The 19,407-nt window shown below is 34.7% G+C and overlaps 1 protein-coding gene across 1 annotated transcript in view; it reads left to right on the top strand.

The window, feature by feature from the left end:
- The window catches only part of GBE1 (1,4-alpha-glucan branching enzyme 1), a 271,724-nt gene that overhangs the window by 78,490 nt on the left and 173,827 nt on the right, over positions 1–19,407 (top strand). The window contains exon 3 of the mRNA XM_025375689.1: positions 8,300–8,415. Within this exon, the coding sequence (XP_025231474.1) occupies positions 8,300–8,415 (116 nt within the window). The remainder of the gene's footprint in view (positions 1–8,299; positions 8,416–19,407) is intronic.

The following is a 19,407-nucleotide window of genomic DNA, read 5'->3' as shown; positions in this document are numbered from 1 at the left end:
ATTACAGGCGTGAGCCACCGCGCCTGGCCTATGCAATTCTTACTATCAGTAGATGTTTTTGGTAACATAGTAACTCTTATCCTTAATAAAATTATCAGTACTTTCTTCAGTCTGGAGTCAGATTTGCCTGATATGCTACTATTGATAATGCAAATATGTTCATTTATTTCAGTTTATTTATATTTTAAGGGCTTTTCTTATGTTTTCTTTTTTAACTTATTACATTTTCCCATTTTATGAATTATTTACATGGTTTTGTAGTCAAAGTATAATGAGTACAATCCTGGAAGACTACTAATCTGTGCATATTCTTCTCATATTCAGAGTAATTTCTATTCATTCTTTGCTGTATTTTATGCTTTTGGAAATTATAAACAAGAATATTTATCACTCTCTTACATAAGAAGAATCAGAGTATAAATACTGTTTATTGATGAAACATTATTAATTTCATTTAAAATTACAAGCAATGATGTATATCCATTTATCATCCCCTTTGTTACATAGAAAGTACCATAATGTAAATACTATTTTAGAAATAAAGAAGCATGCTTTTATTTAAAACCCACACTTTTTTGATAATAAAATTCTTTTCTCCCATAAATACCTTAAATAACAATTTAGTAAGTGAAGCTCTAGCTCTTAGTCATATGCTACATGACATTTTGGTGAATGAGGGACTGCACATACAGAGGTGGTCCCATGGGATTATAATATTTTGACTGCACCTTTTTAATGTTTAGATACTCAGATATTCACCATTGTGTTATAGCTGCTTACAGTACTCATTACAATAACATGTCATACAAGTTTGTAGTGTAGGAGCAATAAGCTATACCATAGCCTAGGTGTGTAGTAGGCTATACCACATAGGGTGGCATAAATATAATCTATAATGTGTATACCATAATGATGTTACCTAATGAAACATTTCTCAGAATATATCCCCATTGTTAAGTAATGAACAAATGACTGTATTTGATTTATTTTCTAATTTCCAGAAAGCTGGATATTACATGACTGAGCACTGTTTCTTTAAATAATGAGATATTAGTATTCCATTGGTTCTGAATTTAGTGGCACTCTGATATACTTTAGAGATTGTTCTTGAAAACCACACCTAAGCTAAACTAATAAGTGTTAAGAGTAGTTTCCCTGGCCGGGCGCGGTGGCTCAAGCCTGTAATCCCAGCACTTTGGGAGGCCGAGACGGGTGGATCACGAGGTCAGGAGATCAAGACCATCCTGGCGAACACGGTGAAACCCCGTCTCTACTAAAAAATATAAAAAACTAGCCGGGCGAGATGGCGGGCGCCTGTAGTCCCAGCTACTCGGGAGGCTGAGGCAGGAGAATAGCGTGAACCCGGGAGGCAGAGCTTGCAGTGAGCTGAGATCCGGCCACTGCACTCCAGCCTGGGCGGCAGAGCGAGACTCCGTCTCAAAAAAAAAAAAAAAAAAAAAAAAAAAGAGTAGTTTCCCCAAGGTAATAGTGATAGGGAGGGGAAGTGTCTTATTACAGTCCTTCCCAGGGTACTAGCTGCCAGCAGAAGTTGAAGAAGGATGACTCCTTTGCACCCAACTGAGAGGAGGAAGAATTATCTGGAGGGGAAGAGAGAAAATCAAACAGCACAGGGCTATATGTCAGAAGGGACTACTGTCTGTCACCCACCAGACACTGTGTGGTTCCCTCATAATGCTGGGTAAGAACAATGCCATAGGAAATTCCAGCTCTGTACTTTATGACAAGATTTTCCTTGATACAAGCAAAGTCCCCAAACTTCAATCTTTATAAGCCTTTGCATTATAATTTCTTATACATTCTGCCTGATACAAAGTAATTAAATGACATCATATGGCGAGGAAGGATGTTTCCCTGCTCCAAAGTGGTGATATTCCAAATATTTAACAACTGTTTTGTCCTGAGGATATCCTTTCAGATGGGATGGGATTGATATCTGCCATATGGGCTAGTACTGACTTTATATTAGCCTTTGTATATTAGCCTTGCCTGTTGCATTTGCCAGGCATCTTACCTCACTGCTTGTCTGGGTGTGGCAGGGATTGGCCCAAGTGCAAACCAAACTCTTTAGCACATTGGAATCTTCCTGAAAAATGGAAGACCCTACATACTAAGTTGGAACCATTTCAGTCATGTATAAGGAAAATTTATATTAAACTTAAAAACGCTGCAGAAATGAAGTGGCTAAGTGCTGAAGAAGAGTGGTACTCCACTGTGAATCAAAGAGTTTGGGAATATTTGAAGGAAGCTGACATTTGAGAATTTTATGTGAGGATTAGTACATTTGAAAAGGAAAGGTTGTTGGGTATGAGATAAACACAGAGTTTGTGTGCCTGATACAGTGACCTTAGTTAATGTTTGATCACCTTTGCCGAATGTGTGTTTGCAGTTCATATTAAACTGTGCATCACACTGTTTCTTTTCCGTATCTCGATTTAAATTTGGTCAGCTTGTTTTGAGTCTGTGGACAAATAGAATCTTATGCCTCATCACATATGATGAATTTAAGCCTGTTAATAATAAAATACCTATTAAAATGTTTGGTTTAGAGATATATCAGATTTTCCACCATGGCACATATACTTAGGTAACAAACTTGCATGTTTTGCACATATATCCCAGTACTTAAGTAAAATATAAAAAAAGAAAGAAAAATACAGAAGGCCAAAAAAATTAATTATTGTTAATTAGCTATATAAGACCTTCTTTAGTAAGAGAGGTTCAAATACTATGTTTGTATGTATTTTTATTTTAAAAGAGTAATTAGTACATATTAATTGCCAAGTGATTCCTAGAAATATTTTACTTTAATTTATAATTAAAATCTACCTTTATTCCAGACTTAAGACTGGAAATTAAAATATGTTGAACTCCAAGAATGCTACTTAGTCACTATCTCAACAAAAACATTAATATGCCACTCCAAAAGTTTCTATCAAGAGAAACTAGACAGGCATAAGAGTATCAGAATCCTTTCTGCATTCTTGGAGTTCCTAAATGTTGCTCCAAGACTATACAGCTGATCTGTGAACGCTGTGGGGGCTAGGCGTGCCTACTCCTCACATACTCAAAATCTAAGTATAAATTTTGACTCCCCAAAAACTTAGCTACTCATATCCTGCTGTTGACGAGAAGCCTTACCAATAATTAGGATGTATTTTGTATATTATGTATATTATATACTGTGTTTTTACAACTAAGTAAGCTAGAGGAAAGAAAATGTTACTAAGAAAAATCATGACAAAATATATTTACTATTCATTAATGAAAGTGGATCATTATAAAGGTCTTTATATTTGTTTACATTTATCTCAATTGTAAATAGCGCCTGTATGGTCTTTATTTGTGTACCTAAGTTTTAATAAATTTTAACATTTTATCGTTAAAACAGAACTGTATCAGGTTTTCTGTACTCAATAAACATCAAATGTTTTAGCAGATGTTGTAATAAAATAATTTATGAATGTAGGAAACATGTTCTTAAAATTTCACCAAAACTGAAAAAATAAGCACACCTTGTTTTGGGGGTACCTAACTTTGAGCCTAGTAATATCTAGATTATGGTAGATAATGGAGAGTAGACAGGAATATGAGTTAATATTGTTAACATTTAAAAGGTTTAATATCACTTTTCTGTGGGAAAAATAAACCTTTAATTTTTTATTCATTTTATTATCAGTTGCTTATACTTTTTAACCAAGTTATGTTTTGTTGTGAATATTATAGAAAATATTATCTATAGACACTAATAATAGTATATTCAATAATGGTTTTAATGCATGTTGTCTTTTCATGTTCTCATTATCATTTCTGTTCCCTCACATTAATACATTTAAATTCCTTGATCTCTGAAATTGCGTCTTTAATCTGATTCTCCCTGGTCACCCTTCCTGGGCTTTATAACCCCAGTCAATCCTAAATCTTAAATCCTATATATCATGTGATTAACACTTACCTCAAAGGATTACTTATGACATTTTTGATTTCAGAAGTCCCTTGACCTGTTGATATATTATATTATTTGATAGCCTTTTAGTTTAACTTCATCTAGAAAATTACTCACAAAAGTGTTAAGTGGATTTAACCAGGGCAATTGTTTCTAAACTGTAGTCCCTAGGCCACTGGCATCAACATCACTTGTGACCTTTTTAGAAATGCAAATTATTAGGCCTCACCAAAGATCTCTATAAAAAACTCTAGGACTGGGACCCAGCAATCTGTATTTTAACAAATCCATGTGATTCTCATGTGAGGTATAGTTTGAGAACCCACTGACCTAGATAGAGACCGTTCTAGTTCTATGTGTAGTTCTATGCTTGGTAGAGAAGCAAATAATTGTCACACATGATGAAGTCATGTTTGTTTCTATCCTCAGGTCTGCATAGCAATGCAAACTCTTTGCATTACATAATTAATTCTCTCTCGTGTACTCAGCATAAGTCATGTAGGATTAAATGAAAAATGTTTGAGTGACCTGATTTGTTTTATAAATGTCTTTAGATAGGCTCTGATATGGCTTGGTACAATTTATTATTGTTATTAATATTATTACTTTATTTTCAATTATATTCTGTAGTAGAGTCACATGACTTATTTCACAAGACATGCATTTCCCTAAAATGTGTCTACCAGCCTATATTATTTTGCCTTCTGTGTTTTTCGAAATCAAATTTTACTTAAAATCAATTTTCAGAATTTTTATACCAACAATTTGAAGTTGAATTTTATGTATTTATTTTTAACTGTGCTTCCGTGATTGGTTCCTAATATCACACCTGGATACATCTTAATGATAGTTCCTTCTTTCTTAGCTAAGTGTTTAATGTTAAGTTTATAAGCACGGATCCAAATCCAGTGATTTTCCTGATTATTCTGTTTCTGGATATTGAGATATGTGTATTCTGTGGAGTAAAGCTGTTCTTATTGGGTATTTTGAGAAACTCATATTAGGCAGGAACTGGTTTTACTGGAAAAATTCCTTTGTGTGATGTAGTATGGTAGAAGTGGATATTTTGGTTGGTGCCCATGTTTTTAATGGAAAGAAGAAACAAACACTAATAAAGGAATGAGAGAGAAGAATTTAGGGCTTTGCAATGACTAGAGAAAGAGTCAAGGAGATGGAAAATCTGATGGTAGGGTAGCTGAAGAGGGATTTATTTGGAGAGAAAAATGAGTAATGGAAAAATCTTAAGTAATTTCATACGTATATGCTTGCAAACCTTCTTTCTCTCCCATACGAAATCTTTAGAATGCTCTACATAGCTTATGATGGCTAACGTACTGGGTTTTTTTTGGGTGGGGGTAAATATGTGAAGATGTTCTCAGTCTTGCTTTAAAGATTTGTGCTTGGCAGAAATGAGTACCTGCAGTGAAAGCCAACACCTGAGTTCCCATGAGGAGAAGGGCATTACTAAAATGAAACTCTTGACGATGCAAAGAAAACATGTTTTTCACAGTGTATAATTACAAATAATCAGCATATGCTTTTGGAGATTTTGTATCATTACACTATTATAAAAGAAAAATATGACATAGTGAAAGAATTTTTTTTACCAAATATTAATACTTTGCTTATTTAAATAGTCTTAAAATAATAGTTGATATCAAGCTAAAGAATTAGTTCATCAATTTTCAATAACTGATATTGGAAGCCATTTTCACAGTGGGGAAACAGCTCTTACAAATAAATCTGCATATCTAAATTTCACCTATCATTGAATTTTCACTTTCAAAGTATCTGAATCTTTTAATAAATTTTTAGTGGATATACCATTGTACTTCTCATTTATATTGGTCTATTATAGCCCAATATAACCTTTTCTTTATGAGATAGGACTAATTTGGAATGCTAAATTTGGTTTGGCATTGAACAGGGCCTGCATTAAGCATGCAATACATATTTAATGAATGAATGAATGAACTAATGAACTGTACCCTGTATTTTCAGATCTACCTAACCGGGAAAAGATCTGCTGTTTGTCTTAAGTTATTAGCTAAAAGGAAATGCAGTAATCATATAGTGTTCTATTACCTAGATTTTTATATTCCAAACGTTTATTATTTTTTTCCTCTAATTACGGACTAAACTCTTTGTTTTGATAATGAAATGTCACAGCGTATTTAGGTGTGATGTATTTGAGGTTTTTAGGTGAAGAGGAATATAACAGTACCAAACTTGTAGAGCTGCCCTTGAAGACAAACTGCTGTTAGACATTTTCAGACTGTCTTCATGATGGGGAATAGGTAACTGTTTAGAAGAACCTTTATTTAAATCTTATTTCTTACTCCTGTTTTACCTCCATTGTTCAGACTGGCTGAGAGAGAAGAGTGAAAATGTTGGTGTATAATGGAAGAAAACATGGCATAAGATGAGTTTCCTGATTATTCCTTTATTATGTCCTTAGTTGAGAATGTAGTGTCTTAGCAACAGAGTATATGCCACAAGGCTGCTTGATTTTTTTAATACCATGAAATATTTTAGGCATAAACAAATAGCAAATTATGTAATAAACATCTATGTGTATACAACTCACTTTAACAAAAATATTGCAGATATTGAAGCTTCTTGTGTTCCCTTTCTTCTACCCATAGGGAATTACCATAGAATTTGATATTTCATATTCCTATTTCTGATTTAATATTTTTACTACATACATATATATCAGTAAGTTTCATATAATGTTTTGATAGTTCTTGATCTTGATATAAATGCTATTCTTCTGTACCCTTTTAAAATTAACTTTTGTATGTGGGATATTTGCATATGTTGGTACTCTAATCCATTCATTTTATACCATTGTATAGCATCCAGTTGTTTAATTATATTGCAAAGTTTTACCCATATTGTGGCTGTTGAAATTTTGATAGCTTCCAGTGTTTTGGCTATGGCAAAGGATTCTTCAGTGAATAATTTTGAATGCCTTCTTGTGTACGTTTATGAGAATTCCTCTAAGCTATTTCCTAGGAACAGAATTGTTGGGCTATGGGGTTAAGATGTCTTTACCTTTGCATCACATATGATGTCAAGTTGTTTTTACCAGTGATACTACCTTCAGCAGCGATGTTTTATATGGTTGCTGACTAGATGATATTTTTAGACTTTTAATTTTTTCCAGTGCCCTGAGTGCGAAATGATATCTTATTGTTGTTTTAATTTGTGATTGCTTGATTAAACAGTGAGCTTGAGTATCATTACATATGTTTATTGGCCATTCAAGTGTCCTCTCCTGAATAAATTTTTTGTCAATCTTTCTCTTGGTTTGTTTTCTTTGTCTCATTGACTTACAATGTTCTTCATGTGTTGTGGATGCTCTCTGTCTTTTGGTATATTCATTACAAATGTATTCTCCCAATTTATAGCTTGTCTTGTCATTCTGTCGATTCATCTATTTATGATGATAAGTTTACAGTTTTAATGGTCAGAATTACCAGTCTTAAAGTTTTATAGTTTTAAAAAATATTTCATTTAAAAAACCTTTTATATTCCAATATTGTAAATGCATTTCTCTGTGTGTTCTTCTAAGCATTTTATGGTTCTGCCTATCATGTATAAATATTAATCTATGTTCAAATGATTTGGGGACATACTAGTTGGTGGAGATCTGTTTTATTTTATTTTCATAAGGATAATCAGTTGTTCCAGCACGACTTATTTAATAGTGTGTCCTTGACTCACTGGTTTTTAACGCCTCCCTTATGATATGTTAATTTCCGTGTGTGTGGGTCTGCTCTTGTTTGTTTTACTTTCTTCCACATCCTGCATTCCACCTTTTCTTTACTTCCTACACTTTATATAACCTTCTGTCTTTCTTGCTTAAGGCATTTCTTTAGATTTTATGTCAACTCTGTCACACTCTTATGAAATTCAGTAAATGTTATATGATTTTAATGGTTTTTCATTGTTTTTCTACCATGACATCTACATTTCTGTTTGTTCATAATGTGTCTTTTTGTTGATGGTGTTTTCTAAAAAAAGGATCCATCGTTTTCTTTTGCATTCTGTTTATTGACAGAAGCATTAGAGTTGAAACCACAACTGAAAATGTTATAGTCTTAATTTAATTATAAAATGCAAAAGCAGACTTCAAAATGCATATTTTATAAGTAAATTAAGAATAACCTGCCTTTTCTAAACCACTAGTATTTTGATTAAAACTTTAGAAAACAATTTTTTAGACAATTTGATTTTTTGTGCAAGTAAAACAGTATTTTGTTTTTCTTGAAATTCATTAATTATTAGTCCTATCATGCTGTTATTAACTGATCTTCTTTATTTTTTTAGATGGTTGGAATCCATTTTCATACCCATATAAAAAACTGGATTATGGAAAATGGGAGCTGTATATTCCACCAAAGCAGAATAAATCTGTACTCGTGCCTCATGGATCCAAATTAAAGGTAGTTTCCTCCCTCCTGTTTTTCTTGAACTTAGCATGTTCTTTTTATCTTGTTTGCCAAGTTTGATTTAAACTATTAGAATGTGTAACTGATGAAGGATAATTGTGGGAGAAACAGTCTAAATGTACAAATAGAGGTAAATTTAGGAGAGGGTCTTGCTGAGTTGAATTGGGTTAGATTAGAATTGTTTGACTGGTAGGAAACAAAACTTAGTTGTATTATTATCGCAAGTTTAGAAACTTTATATAAGAAATGATATATTAAAAGTGATTTTGAGTAATTGTAAAACTTTAGCTTGGGAAACAGAAAGTTCAATGGAAAAATGAAACCTGTCTTCAAATCAGCCAAAGTAGAGAGGATTTTTATCTGTAAAGAAGTCGGATGAAATTGATGTGGGAGGGGATGCTGTGTTGGACGCTCATGCATTTTGGAGACTGCTTCTTCTGGTTCTTCCTCTTTCTGGCCTCTGACATGGTGGTGGTGCGGTCTTGTTTATCATATTCTTCTGTGATAATGCCACCTGAATTAGCCTAGGGGTCTCTGTGTTGGAGGCAGGCTGAGTGTCCTCCACACTCCCTCTGCCTTGGTTGACCATGTGGTTTTGTATTCAAGGTGTGCAGAGCAATTAGAGTCGGCGCTCTTGTCTCATCAAGGGATGTCTGAGGGATGGGCTCCAAAGTCTGGATTACAGATTTAAGGCATTTGTTTACAAGAGAAGCGATCTAAATCTTTCCACATTTGCTTGATTTTACTCCATGGTCATATAATTATATAATATTTCCTTGTCCCTTGTTTCTTTCTTCCTCGGACATTTACCATGATAAATCCTATGATTGAGTTGTTATTTTTATTGGCATTTGTTATTTAACAGTATTAACTCAGAGTTACTTAAATATATTAAATCAAAATGCACAGTATGTTTATTTTGTAGGTTGTTAAAAATATTTTATAAATAATGAAATTATAAGTGTATATAAAATTTAGTAAGATATTGCCACACATAATAATAGTAAGCAGAGAAGAATATTGTTTGGAATAAGAAGACGTTTAACAAGAGATGGCAGTCAAGGTTCTTCTTAATCTGTAGTGAAAAAGAGAAAAATACCGATAGTATGTGGTAAGAGGAATTAAAATTTAATATAAATAATCCCCTTTCCATGTCAGTATAAGCTCCATGAAAGCATGGTCTTTGCTGTGTGTTGTTTTTTTTTTTGTCCTGTATACTCTCAGTTCTTTGAACAGTGCGTGGCAGAGTAGACACTCGAAAAAAAAAAATGTATTGAGTGTTAAAACCATTTTGAGACCCAGTCTTTGAAGGAGTAAATCAAACAATTTGATTCTTCGATAGTTTGTAAGGGCTAATTTTACAGAAACTGTGGCAAGGCAACTATTATTGTTTTCATTGCTGCTTTAGGTCTTAATGGCTGTTTTATTTTTAACCTTTATTTTAGGTTCGGAACTTTTTTTTAAGAACTGAACTTACTACTTTTTAAAAAGTGTTGCGGAAATTTTTTCTGCCATTTTCTTTTTTATTTTTTTTGAGATAATTAGCAGATTAACTTTACTGAGTTTTTACTTATTACAATCAATTAACTAAAGGCACCAATCTAAATCACAAACAGCTGCTTGGCACCAGCTGCAGCTGTGAAATCCCCGAACTCCTTGATTCTGTGACCCTCAGATGTTTTAGCTGAAGCACAGGAAAGTTCCTAATCATGGTGGAGCTTTGGTTGCAGGCCATCACCTCATAAGGTTGATTTTTAGCTGCCGAGTTCTATTTATTCATAGTTTCACTAGTTCAACAAATATGTATTGAGTATCTTCTATGTACCTGTTACTGTAATATGCACAGGGAATCCGAATTATAAAAATTACTTCCTGTAAGGAAATAATCTAATACATTAGTTATTCTTAATGTTTATCTGCTCCAATAAGCCTAAGAGCTCAGACACAGTCCACTCAGTAGAAGTGGCTTCCTGTGGAAGTAACTGCCAAGCTAAGGAGCTAGGTCTGTGGAAGAGGCACGATGGGCTGTTTCAAGTTTTTAAATTGGAAAAACAGATTTTCCTCCTTTGGGTGGAGAATCGCTATAATAAACATAACTAAATAGACATAAAGTTCCTTTCCCTCTCAAACAGGGATCTGTATGATTATATTGTTAAACACTCATTACCTCATTACTAGACCCAGCATCATCTATTAAAAGATAAGAATAAACAGCTCACTGGTTTTCTTGCTTTGTTAGCCAAAGTAGGAGGCATGAAAAATACCAACATAAGCAGCTACCACTTATTGAATGTTTCCCATTGATAGCTAACTAATTTACATATATTTTGTCATTGACTCATTGCAAGAACTTGATACAGTAAGTACTATTATTACTGGCTCACCCTACGTTTGGCTTTGCCTGAACAGTACCAGTGTATACCTGTTATCTCAATTATTATAATTTTTGATTACTATAGCTTTATTTTTATTTTTTATTTTTATTTGACTTTAAGTTTGGGACACACACCAAAGAACGTGCAGGTTTGTTAGGTATACATGTGCCATGGTGGTTTGCTGCACCTATTGACCCGTTCTCTGAGTTCCCTCCCCTCACCCCCACCCCACAACAGGCCTTGGTGTGTGTTGTTCTCCTCCCTGTGTCCATGTGTTCTCATTGTTCAGCTCCCACTTATGAGTGAGAACATGCAGTGTTTGGTTTTCTGTTCCTGTGTTAGTTTGCTGAAAATGAAGGTTTCCAGCTTCATCTATGTCCCTGCAAAAGATATGATCTCATTTCTTTTTATGGCTACATAGTATTCCATGGCGTATATGTACCACATTTTCTTTATCCAGTCTATCACTGATGGACATTAGGGTTGGTGCCACGTCTTTGCTATTGTAAACAGTGCTGCAGTAAACATATGTGGGCATGTGTCTTTATAGTAGAATGATTTCCCTGATGAATATCAATGTGAAATTCCTCAATAAAATACGGGCAAACCAAATCTAGCAGCACATCAAAAAAGCTTATCCATCATGGTCAAGTTAGCTTCATCCCTGGGATGCAAGGCTGGGTCAACATATGCAAATCAATTAATGTAATCCATCATGGAAACAACCAAAGACAAAAACTACATGATGATCTCAGTACATGCAGAAAAGACTTTGATAAAATTCAACATCCATTCATGTTAAAAACTCCCAATAAAATAGGCATTGATAAAACATACCTAAAAATAATAAGAGCGATTTGTGACAAACCCACAACCAATATCGTATTGAGTGGGCAAAAGCTGGAAGCATTCCCTTTGAAAACTGATACAAGACAAGTATTCCCTGTCTCACCAGTCCTGTTCAACATAGCATATAACTTCTGGCCAGGGCAATCAGGCAAGAGAAAGAAATAAAGGGTATTCAAAAAGGAGGAGAGGAAGTCAAATTGTCCCTGTTTGCAGATGACATGATTCTATATTTACAAAACCCCATCCTCTCAGCCCCAAAACTCCTTTAGCTGATAAGCAACTTCAGTAGAGTCTCAGGATACAAAGTCAGTGTGCGAAAATCACAAGCATTCCTTTACACCAACAATGGACAAGCAGAGAGCCGAATCATGAATGAACTCCCATTCACAATTGCTCCAAAGAGAATAAAATACCTAGAAATACAGCTAATGGGATGCGAAGGACCTCTTCAATGGGAGCAACAGACCACTGCTCAAGGAGAGAAAATTTTAATAATCATTGTAAGAAATGGGTAGCATTCTGTCTCTAGTTCAGAAAAATACTAAATTTTAATTTTCAAATAACAATCAGGAGGTACAAATTTTAGTAACTGACATCTGTCATCTCTAAACCTATTTTTCAAAATCTAAATAGCATAAGTACTTTTGGTCTTTTGTCTTTTTTTTTTTTTTTTTTTTGAGACAGAGTCTTGCTCTGTGGCCCAGGCTGGAGTGAGTGGCGCCATCTTGGCTCCCTGCAAGCTCCGCCCCCCGGGTTCCCGGCATTCTCCTGCCTCAGCCTCCCGAGGAGCTGGGACCACAGGCACTGCCACCGCGCCCGGCTAGTTTTTTGTATTTTTTAGTAGAGACGGGGTTTCACCGTGTTAGCCAGGATGGTCTCGATCTCCTGACCTCGTGATCTGCCTGCCTCGGCCTCCCAAAGTGCTGGGATTACAGGCGTGAGCCACCGTGCCCGGCCTTTTGTCACATTTTTATTCTACTATTGAGCTTTCTGTAAAGGAGCTGGAACAGCTTTCATTTTATTATTGTAGATCATGATATTTTTCATGGATTTAACTGTGCTTTTTAGGCAATTAAAATCATAAGGCTAAAATAAACACATAATTTAGAGTTTTTCCTTAAAATTATTTTCTTGATAAGTTGTGTTTTTGAATAGATGATTTATGTATCAAATTGGTATGTTTGTGGCAGTGGAGTTACATCTCCCTCTTTTGGAAAGCCAAGGAATGGCGTTTTGATTGAGTTTAAATTGTTCTTTTCATATTTTCAGTTTATATAATTTCCTGAACATACAGATTTAAAAATAATATTTTTCTCTGGAATAGATTTTCCTTGGAAATTTTTTAAATTAATAAAAAGTTAAACTTTCATGTATATATGCACATGTATATTTCTTTAGATGTGTAGAAAACGATAGGACTTTTGACGTGTTTCAACCCAGGAAAACTTTTAATTTTGATATTTGAAATGCCTTTATTTTTACTTGAAGAGGGTCAGTTTTACTTTTTCTGTAATTATGCAACATGATTCATAATGTCTGTTTGAAAAATAGGACCTAATTTAAAAAAAAATGGAAAGAAAAGTAGCCCTTCTTATAATTATTAATGGCCTAGCCCTCTAGGCTACCATCCACTCTTGATAGATTTTATGGGTATTCTTCCTAATCTGTTTTTAGGCATTTATAAACTGTCCTTGCCCTTGTCCTCTGCCTCCCTGTATTTATATGCTTTTTATTATCATAAAATTTATACTGTGCCTATTAGTCTTCAGTTTGCTGCACCCCTCCCAATATATCATGAAAATCTCAAAAGGTGCATTATTATGTGAGTTACTTGGGTCAAGTCCATACACATTATTAATAGAGTGATGTCTACAAGGTATAAATTAATATTTATTCTGGCTAAGCATTCTACTTTGATATGAATGACTATTATAAAAAGAAATAAAATTTATTAATATACTTATTCTAGATCACTCAAGTCTGTTTCTTATAAAGCTAACATAATTTTATAAAAATTGTATGCTTTCTTGAGGTATTAAAATCAGGGCTCCACCTTCATTACCACTGCTTAGAAGAACAAAATGTTCATTTTCTACCCTCCCTGCTTCCTGCATTTGGGCCACAGATGTGTTCTGAATTTACCCTGTAAATTGTTCAACAATGTTGAGTATTTTGCTGGATATAGTTTTTGTTTTTATTGTGTACTCCTTTGTAACTTTGCCTACAGATTATAAAGGAGAAGTGCTTCAGATTTAAAATTTAAAAATTAGCCATTGACATATCCCAAGAAGACCACTTGCATGTAATGTGGGAAGAAAATGTTTACAAGAGCCAACAGTAGGTTATTTTACTTTAACAAGTCTCATGTCTAACATCAACCTAGTAATTTTCATTTGTTTAATTTTCATAAATTACTTAAAGAACTCATTTAATCAGCGTTTCTAAGAGGTTAAAAACACTACCTCAACCTACAGAAATTAAATGGATGTGTAGTATAATAATATATGTGAATATATACATGCGTATATATAAATGTGTTACTATTATGAAACACTGTTGCAAACTTCCTTTGAATTAAAAAATTCTCTCAGAATAGGCATTATTTCATATACAAATTAGAATGTAATGAAATAATATAAGCTGAAGAATATACAGGTGATGGCTTTTGTTTGTTGTCTTTGTAAATAACAATGCCGTTGACATTTGCATATTTATATTAAACAGGGTTTACTCTATCATTATGCTAAATATAGTTAGTTTGTGATTGTCAATTAATTCTATGTCATTGACTTAAGAAGTCACATTTACAGTCATGTTGAGAGGTTTGAAGTGATAATAATAATGAAATAATAATCTGTAATGTTTTGCACTGGTAATTACAGTGGCTGATTTTTGCAAATATCTGTTCATGTGAATAGAACTATAAGCAATCTCATGAACACATTGTTCTCAGCTGAGTAGGAGCTCTTTCCACTTGATCTTGAGACATGAACTCATTTTAAAATTAATAATGAGTTATTATATAAAAATAATTTTAACATCTGAAGAAATTTTGTTGGTTTTCTTTTTCTTTTCAAAATGTTGAGGCATTTTAGGCCCAGATGCTCTCAGGTTTGGACATACCTGTACTATTTGTCTTTGTAGTGCTGGCAGTTTTTGTTTTTGTTTGTGTTTTTTGGACACATTCAAGTTTTCTGTTTTTGCCATTTAATTTTCCAGGCTCTGCCATTTCCTTACCATTCTTTATGGCTTCAGTCCAGATTTTGCCTCCAGCTTTTGCTCATGTGTACCTTATTCCACTTCTTTTCTAAAACTTACTTTGATTCCAAACTTCCTGATATTCCAGATGTGTTGTGTTCTTCTGAAATGATGTCCTAGGTTAAGTCAAATTATGTTCTTATTTTTCATAAAAAGTACTGCTTCTCATCTTAGTTGAAATACAGATCCCCCCTCCTCTTTATCCTCTCTGCCCCGAGCGATCCTAGGTATTGCCAACTTCTGTTTCTTTTTGCATGATAACTGTAATAAACTCTGTTTATAAAAAATAAATTTTAAAATTTGAATTTTGAAACCAAAAGCACAGAGAAATATTTTTTTTTCCATGCACAGCCCCCTTTTATGATTATTTCTCATGAAAAAGCTGATTCAGAATGTGCACATAATTATGTGTAGGAAGGTACAAATAGAAATTATTAGTGTCATGAACTAATTAGTGGTGACATTGAAATGGGAAAGGTTCCCTTGTCCCCCTCACAGGGTGTGCGATGGGGGTGTGGCTCCCTACTTCAGCGCCCCGCTGCTCAAACCTCTGCAGGAACTCACAGAGGGGCAGGCTGTGGGGCTCCAACCCCACGGCAGTGGCTAGGGGTGGACCTTTACAGCTCGTGGAGCCCCAGTGGGCGTGTGCTACCATGTGTTTTTAGTTTGCTGTCTATAGGCAGCTTGTGTTAACCAGCTCAGTTAGACCCTCCAGCTTGTCACAAGGACAGAGGGTTTTCTGTGTCCCATGTGTACTGGAAGAATCGGATCACATCTGGACTTGGAGAATGAGTGCAAGGTTTTATAGAGCGGACGTAGCTCTCCGCTGCTGGGGGAGCTAGTAGGGAGATGGTTTTCCCCTGGAGTTGGGCCCCTCAGTGGCTCTGGCTGTCCTCAGATTGCCCCGGCCAAACTCCGCCTTGTCCCTCAGTGTAGGGCCTGTGGGCGTGCTGGTGTCTGTTAGGGTGCTCTGCGGCTGGCATTCCCCTCCACATCCTCCTGGGTTCCAGCTGCTTATGCTAATGTGGTCCTCTCGACGGCTGGCCACCTGTGTGTCTGCCCGTTGGGGTCCTGGGTTTTTATATGCCCGTGATGGTTCATGGCGGGCCAGGGTGGTATTGGAAAATGCAACATTTGGGCTGGAAGGCAGGAGTGCTCATCCTCACCTAGGTCCATGGGGGTTGAGCCCTAGCCAGGGACCCACCTTTCTCTACCCAGCACTTCCCTTCCCTCGTCTGTATTATTTAAAGGGACCATACTTTTCCCTTCCTCGCACTCCCTTATCAGCTCGATAGTTATCTTTGAGTTTTCCACTCTTTGTGACTATGTAGATAATGGGATTTTATTAGATTCAGCATCACTCTGCATTCTCAGGCATAAACGATTGATCCCTGTATGATCTACCTCGTGTACTTGCTTCTTCCTTCTATTTCTTATATGAGTTCATTTACCATATTGAAATCTAGCGGCAAGGGAGTGAGAGAAGTGTGGTTTTAAGCTTTCCATACTCTCTAATACAAGGAAAGAATGCAGAAAGGCAGTCTGACTGACTAAAGAGCCAGTATCTGCTACAATTTTAAAATAAAAATTATGTATTGGGAAGAAAAATATCAAGTTTTAATAATGGCATTTAAAGAAACATTGATAACTTTTTTTTTTTTTTTTTACACAAAACTGTTAATGTTTGGCAAAATGATTGATGTGATGCATAGTATAGAAATTGTGAAATAAAAGAAAAAAATGTTGATGGGTTAGAGCAACAGGGCAAGATGAGAAGCTTGAGTAAATTTACCAGGCTCTTTTCTGATGGCATTCTCAAGTACAGTGGAAACTTTCTCATAAGTAAATGATGTGAGTTTAAGGACAATCATAGGGATGCTCAGGACCACAAATGGATAAATTCTGAGCTAGCATGGAAGCCTTCAGTGATTTAAATGTGATTAACTTAAATTGATAAAGATATTTAAATTTTATCTTTTGAGAATAATAAATTAGTAGGAAGGGCCGGTTGTGGTGGCTCACACCTGTAATCCCAGCACTTTGAGAAGCTGAGGCAGGTGGATCACCTGAGGTGGGGAGTTCGAGATCAGCCTAACCAATATAGAGAAACCCTGTCTCTATAAAAATACAAAAATTAGCCAGGTGTGGTGGGGCATGCCCGTAATCCTAGCTACTCAGAAGGCTGAGGCAGGAGAATCACGTGAACTTGGGAGCTGGAGGTTGTGGTGAACTGAGATCGCGCCATTGCACTTCAGCCTGGGCAATAAGTGAAACTTCGTCTAAAAAATAAATAAATAAAATTAATAAAATAAGTAAATTAGTAGGAAGATTAGGCAATGAAGGATTAAATATAATTGTAAATTTTTGTTAAAACATAAGAAATACATTTAAAATGCAAAGCAGAGATTGAGACAAATTTTATTGCAAAATATTTATGATTTGCAAAAGTATTATTCCCAGGGTTTTAGGAAATATATTCCCTGTAACCTGATGTTTTCAAACCTCTATGATAATCTATTATTTTTTTTAAAATACAGATCTATCATTTTATTACTGGAACACTGGTACTTGTAGCTACTGTCTTTTACCTTCTCAGGTCTAGCTTTTATCTCCTAAAGCCCTAGACTGTAGATCCCAGAGTCTGAGTCAAGAGCGACTGGGAGGACGGTGGCCGCGGCTAGAGATCAGGCTCAGGCGTCTTTCAGGTATTCCCCAGGAGTTACTACTGCTTTTCAGGGTTGAAAACTGCTGTCAAAGATACATGTAAAAGCCTAATATTTTCTTACTGAATTAAGGGGGAAGATGTTTGTATTCCAGGCATGTCAGAGTATACAAATCAATCTTAACAAGTGTTTCATGCCACAGGTGGTTATGGGATACATTTTAGAAAAATAATTATAAAAAGCATTCGTTTTCTGTATTTTATTTAATGCTTGTACAAATGAATTACCATTATCTAAAAAATTATACTGTCCATAAAGTTCTGTTTCCTAATTGATCCCTTAATGTAAACATTGATTCCATGGATACTTTAAATGTATTAGCAAACTTATTTTTCTTGTATCTATGTACTGTGAAATATGTTGTATTTTATCAACTTTTTTTCTTTCTTCAATGTGTGCATAGTATATTTTAAATATGATTATAAAGTCTGGAAAATTGAGCACTTTCTCACGTTTTTCTTTAGGAATACTTTTTTTTTTTTTTTTTTTTAAGTGTTTCATGCTTTTTTCTTCTAAATTATGTAAGCATCCAATTTTTTTTCAAGACAGCTTTTGTTTAGTATGTGATCTTTCATTGCCGTGCCAGAAAAAGGAAGAAAATTACAGTTCGTGACTGTTTAGTTGGGCATTATTTTTGGTTATATTTAATAAAAGCATTTGCACCTTGGCCAAGTATGCCTCCAAACAATAATGAATAAAGGTATGCCTACAGGAAATAACCATTTTCTCCTGATAAAGTGCGTACTATACAACCTCATTCATGGTTTAAACATTTACATTTAAGCTGGGTTCTTTTATTGAATACCACAGTTAAGTTTATGTTAAATGTCAAAATTAATGTTTAACTTTCTTCAATTTAAAGTGTGTGGTTTCGTGTGTGTGTGTGTTTTACACGTATCCATCCTAATATGTCAGTAGCATTACATTTCCCCACATGACTAATACTCAAATTGAAAATTATATCTTCTCATGAACATACAATTTTTTTAAAACAGTCAGCCATATGTCACTGCGTCTCATCTTATGAACATTCCCCATGCCTCACTCTTTGGTCAGGTGAGTAATTCCCAGGCCTGTGCTTTATTGACTGAAGTATGTTCACTAGTTTATTCAGTAGTTCTCTCTACTTTTCCAGAGAGGCTATCACACTTAGAGATCAAGCTCAAGTTTGCTGCCTTGTGCCTTTGCTTTATCTACGCAAGACAGGGGCATTTATGTTTAAAGATTTAGATATACCTGAACAAGGAAGGATGAAAGTAAAAAGGTTTATTGTGTAGAACCCTATTATTTACCACTGTTTCTTCCCATCATCACTGTTTCCACCTCTAGTGCCTGAGTCCTTTATCTAAAGGTCACTCCAATTCTTGACCATCTTTTATAACTTACTGGAATGCTGTTAAAAAAAATCAATTGACAAGAAATTATCCAAATGGATCTAGTGCTGCTGGTAGTCGTTATCTCTTTCCCATTATACAAACTATTTCATCACTTTCTTACTTCTTGATGGTTGTATTTACTTTCATCATTGTACATACATATCTGTTTCCAGTTCTTTTTCCTCTAATATCACCTATACCTTGCAAAAGACAGATTTTTTTTTGTAGAAGAAAGGAGAGAAAAGAATGATAGTGTTCCAACCTGTGAGACCTTAATTTGTAAAGAATATTTAAAGATTCAAGAGGAATTCATCTCATCATTAACTGTTTATTTAATAGTCATAAACTATATTCTTGGATGTAATAGTCTTCATGTTTATTAAATACGTAATTGTATGTTTTCTT

This window comes from Theropithecus gelada, chromosome 2 (assembly GCF_003255815.1).
Source record: "Theropithecus gelada isolate Dixy chromosome 2, Tgel_1.0, whole genome shotgun sequence".
Lineage (NCBI taxonomy): Eukaryota > Metazoa > Chordata > Mammalia > Primates > Cercopithecidae > Theropithecus > Theropithecus gelada.
Note: the sequence above shows the minus strand (reverse complement) of the source record. Positions and strands in the feature narration are given on the sequence as shown.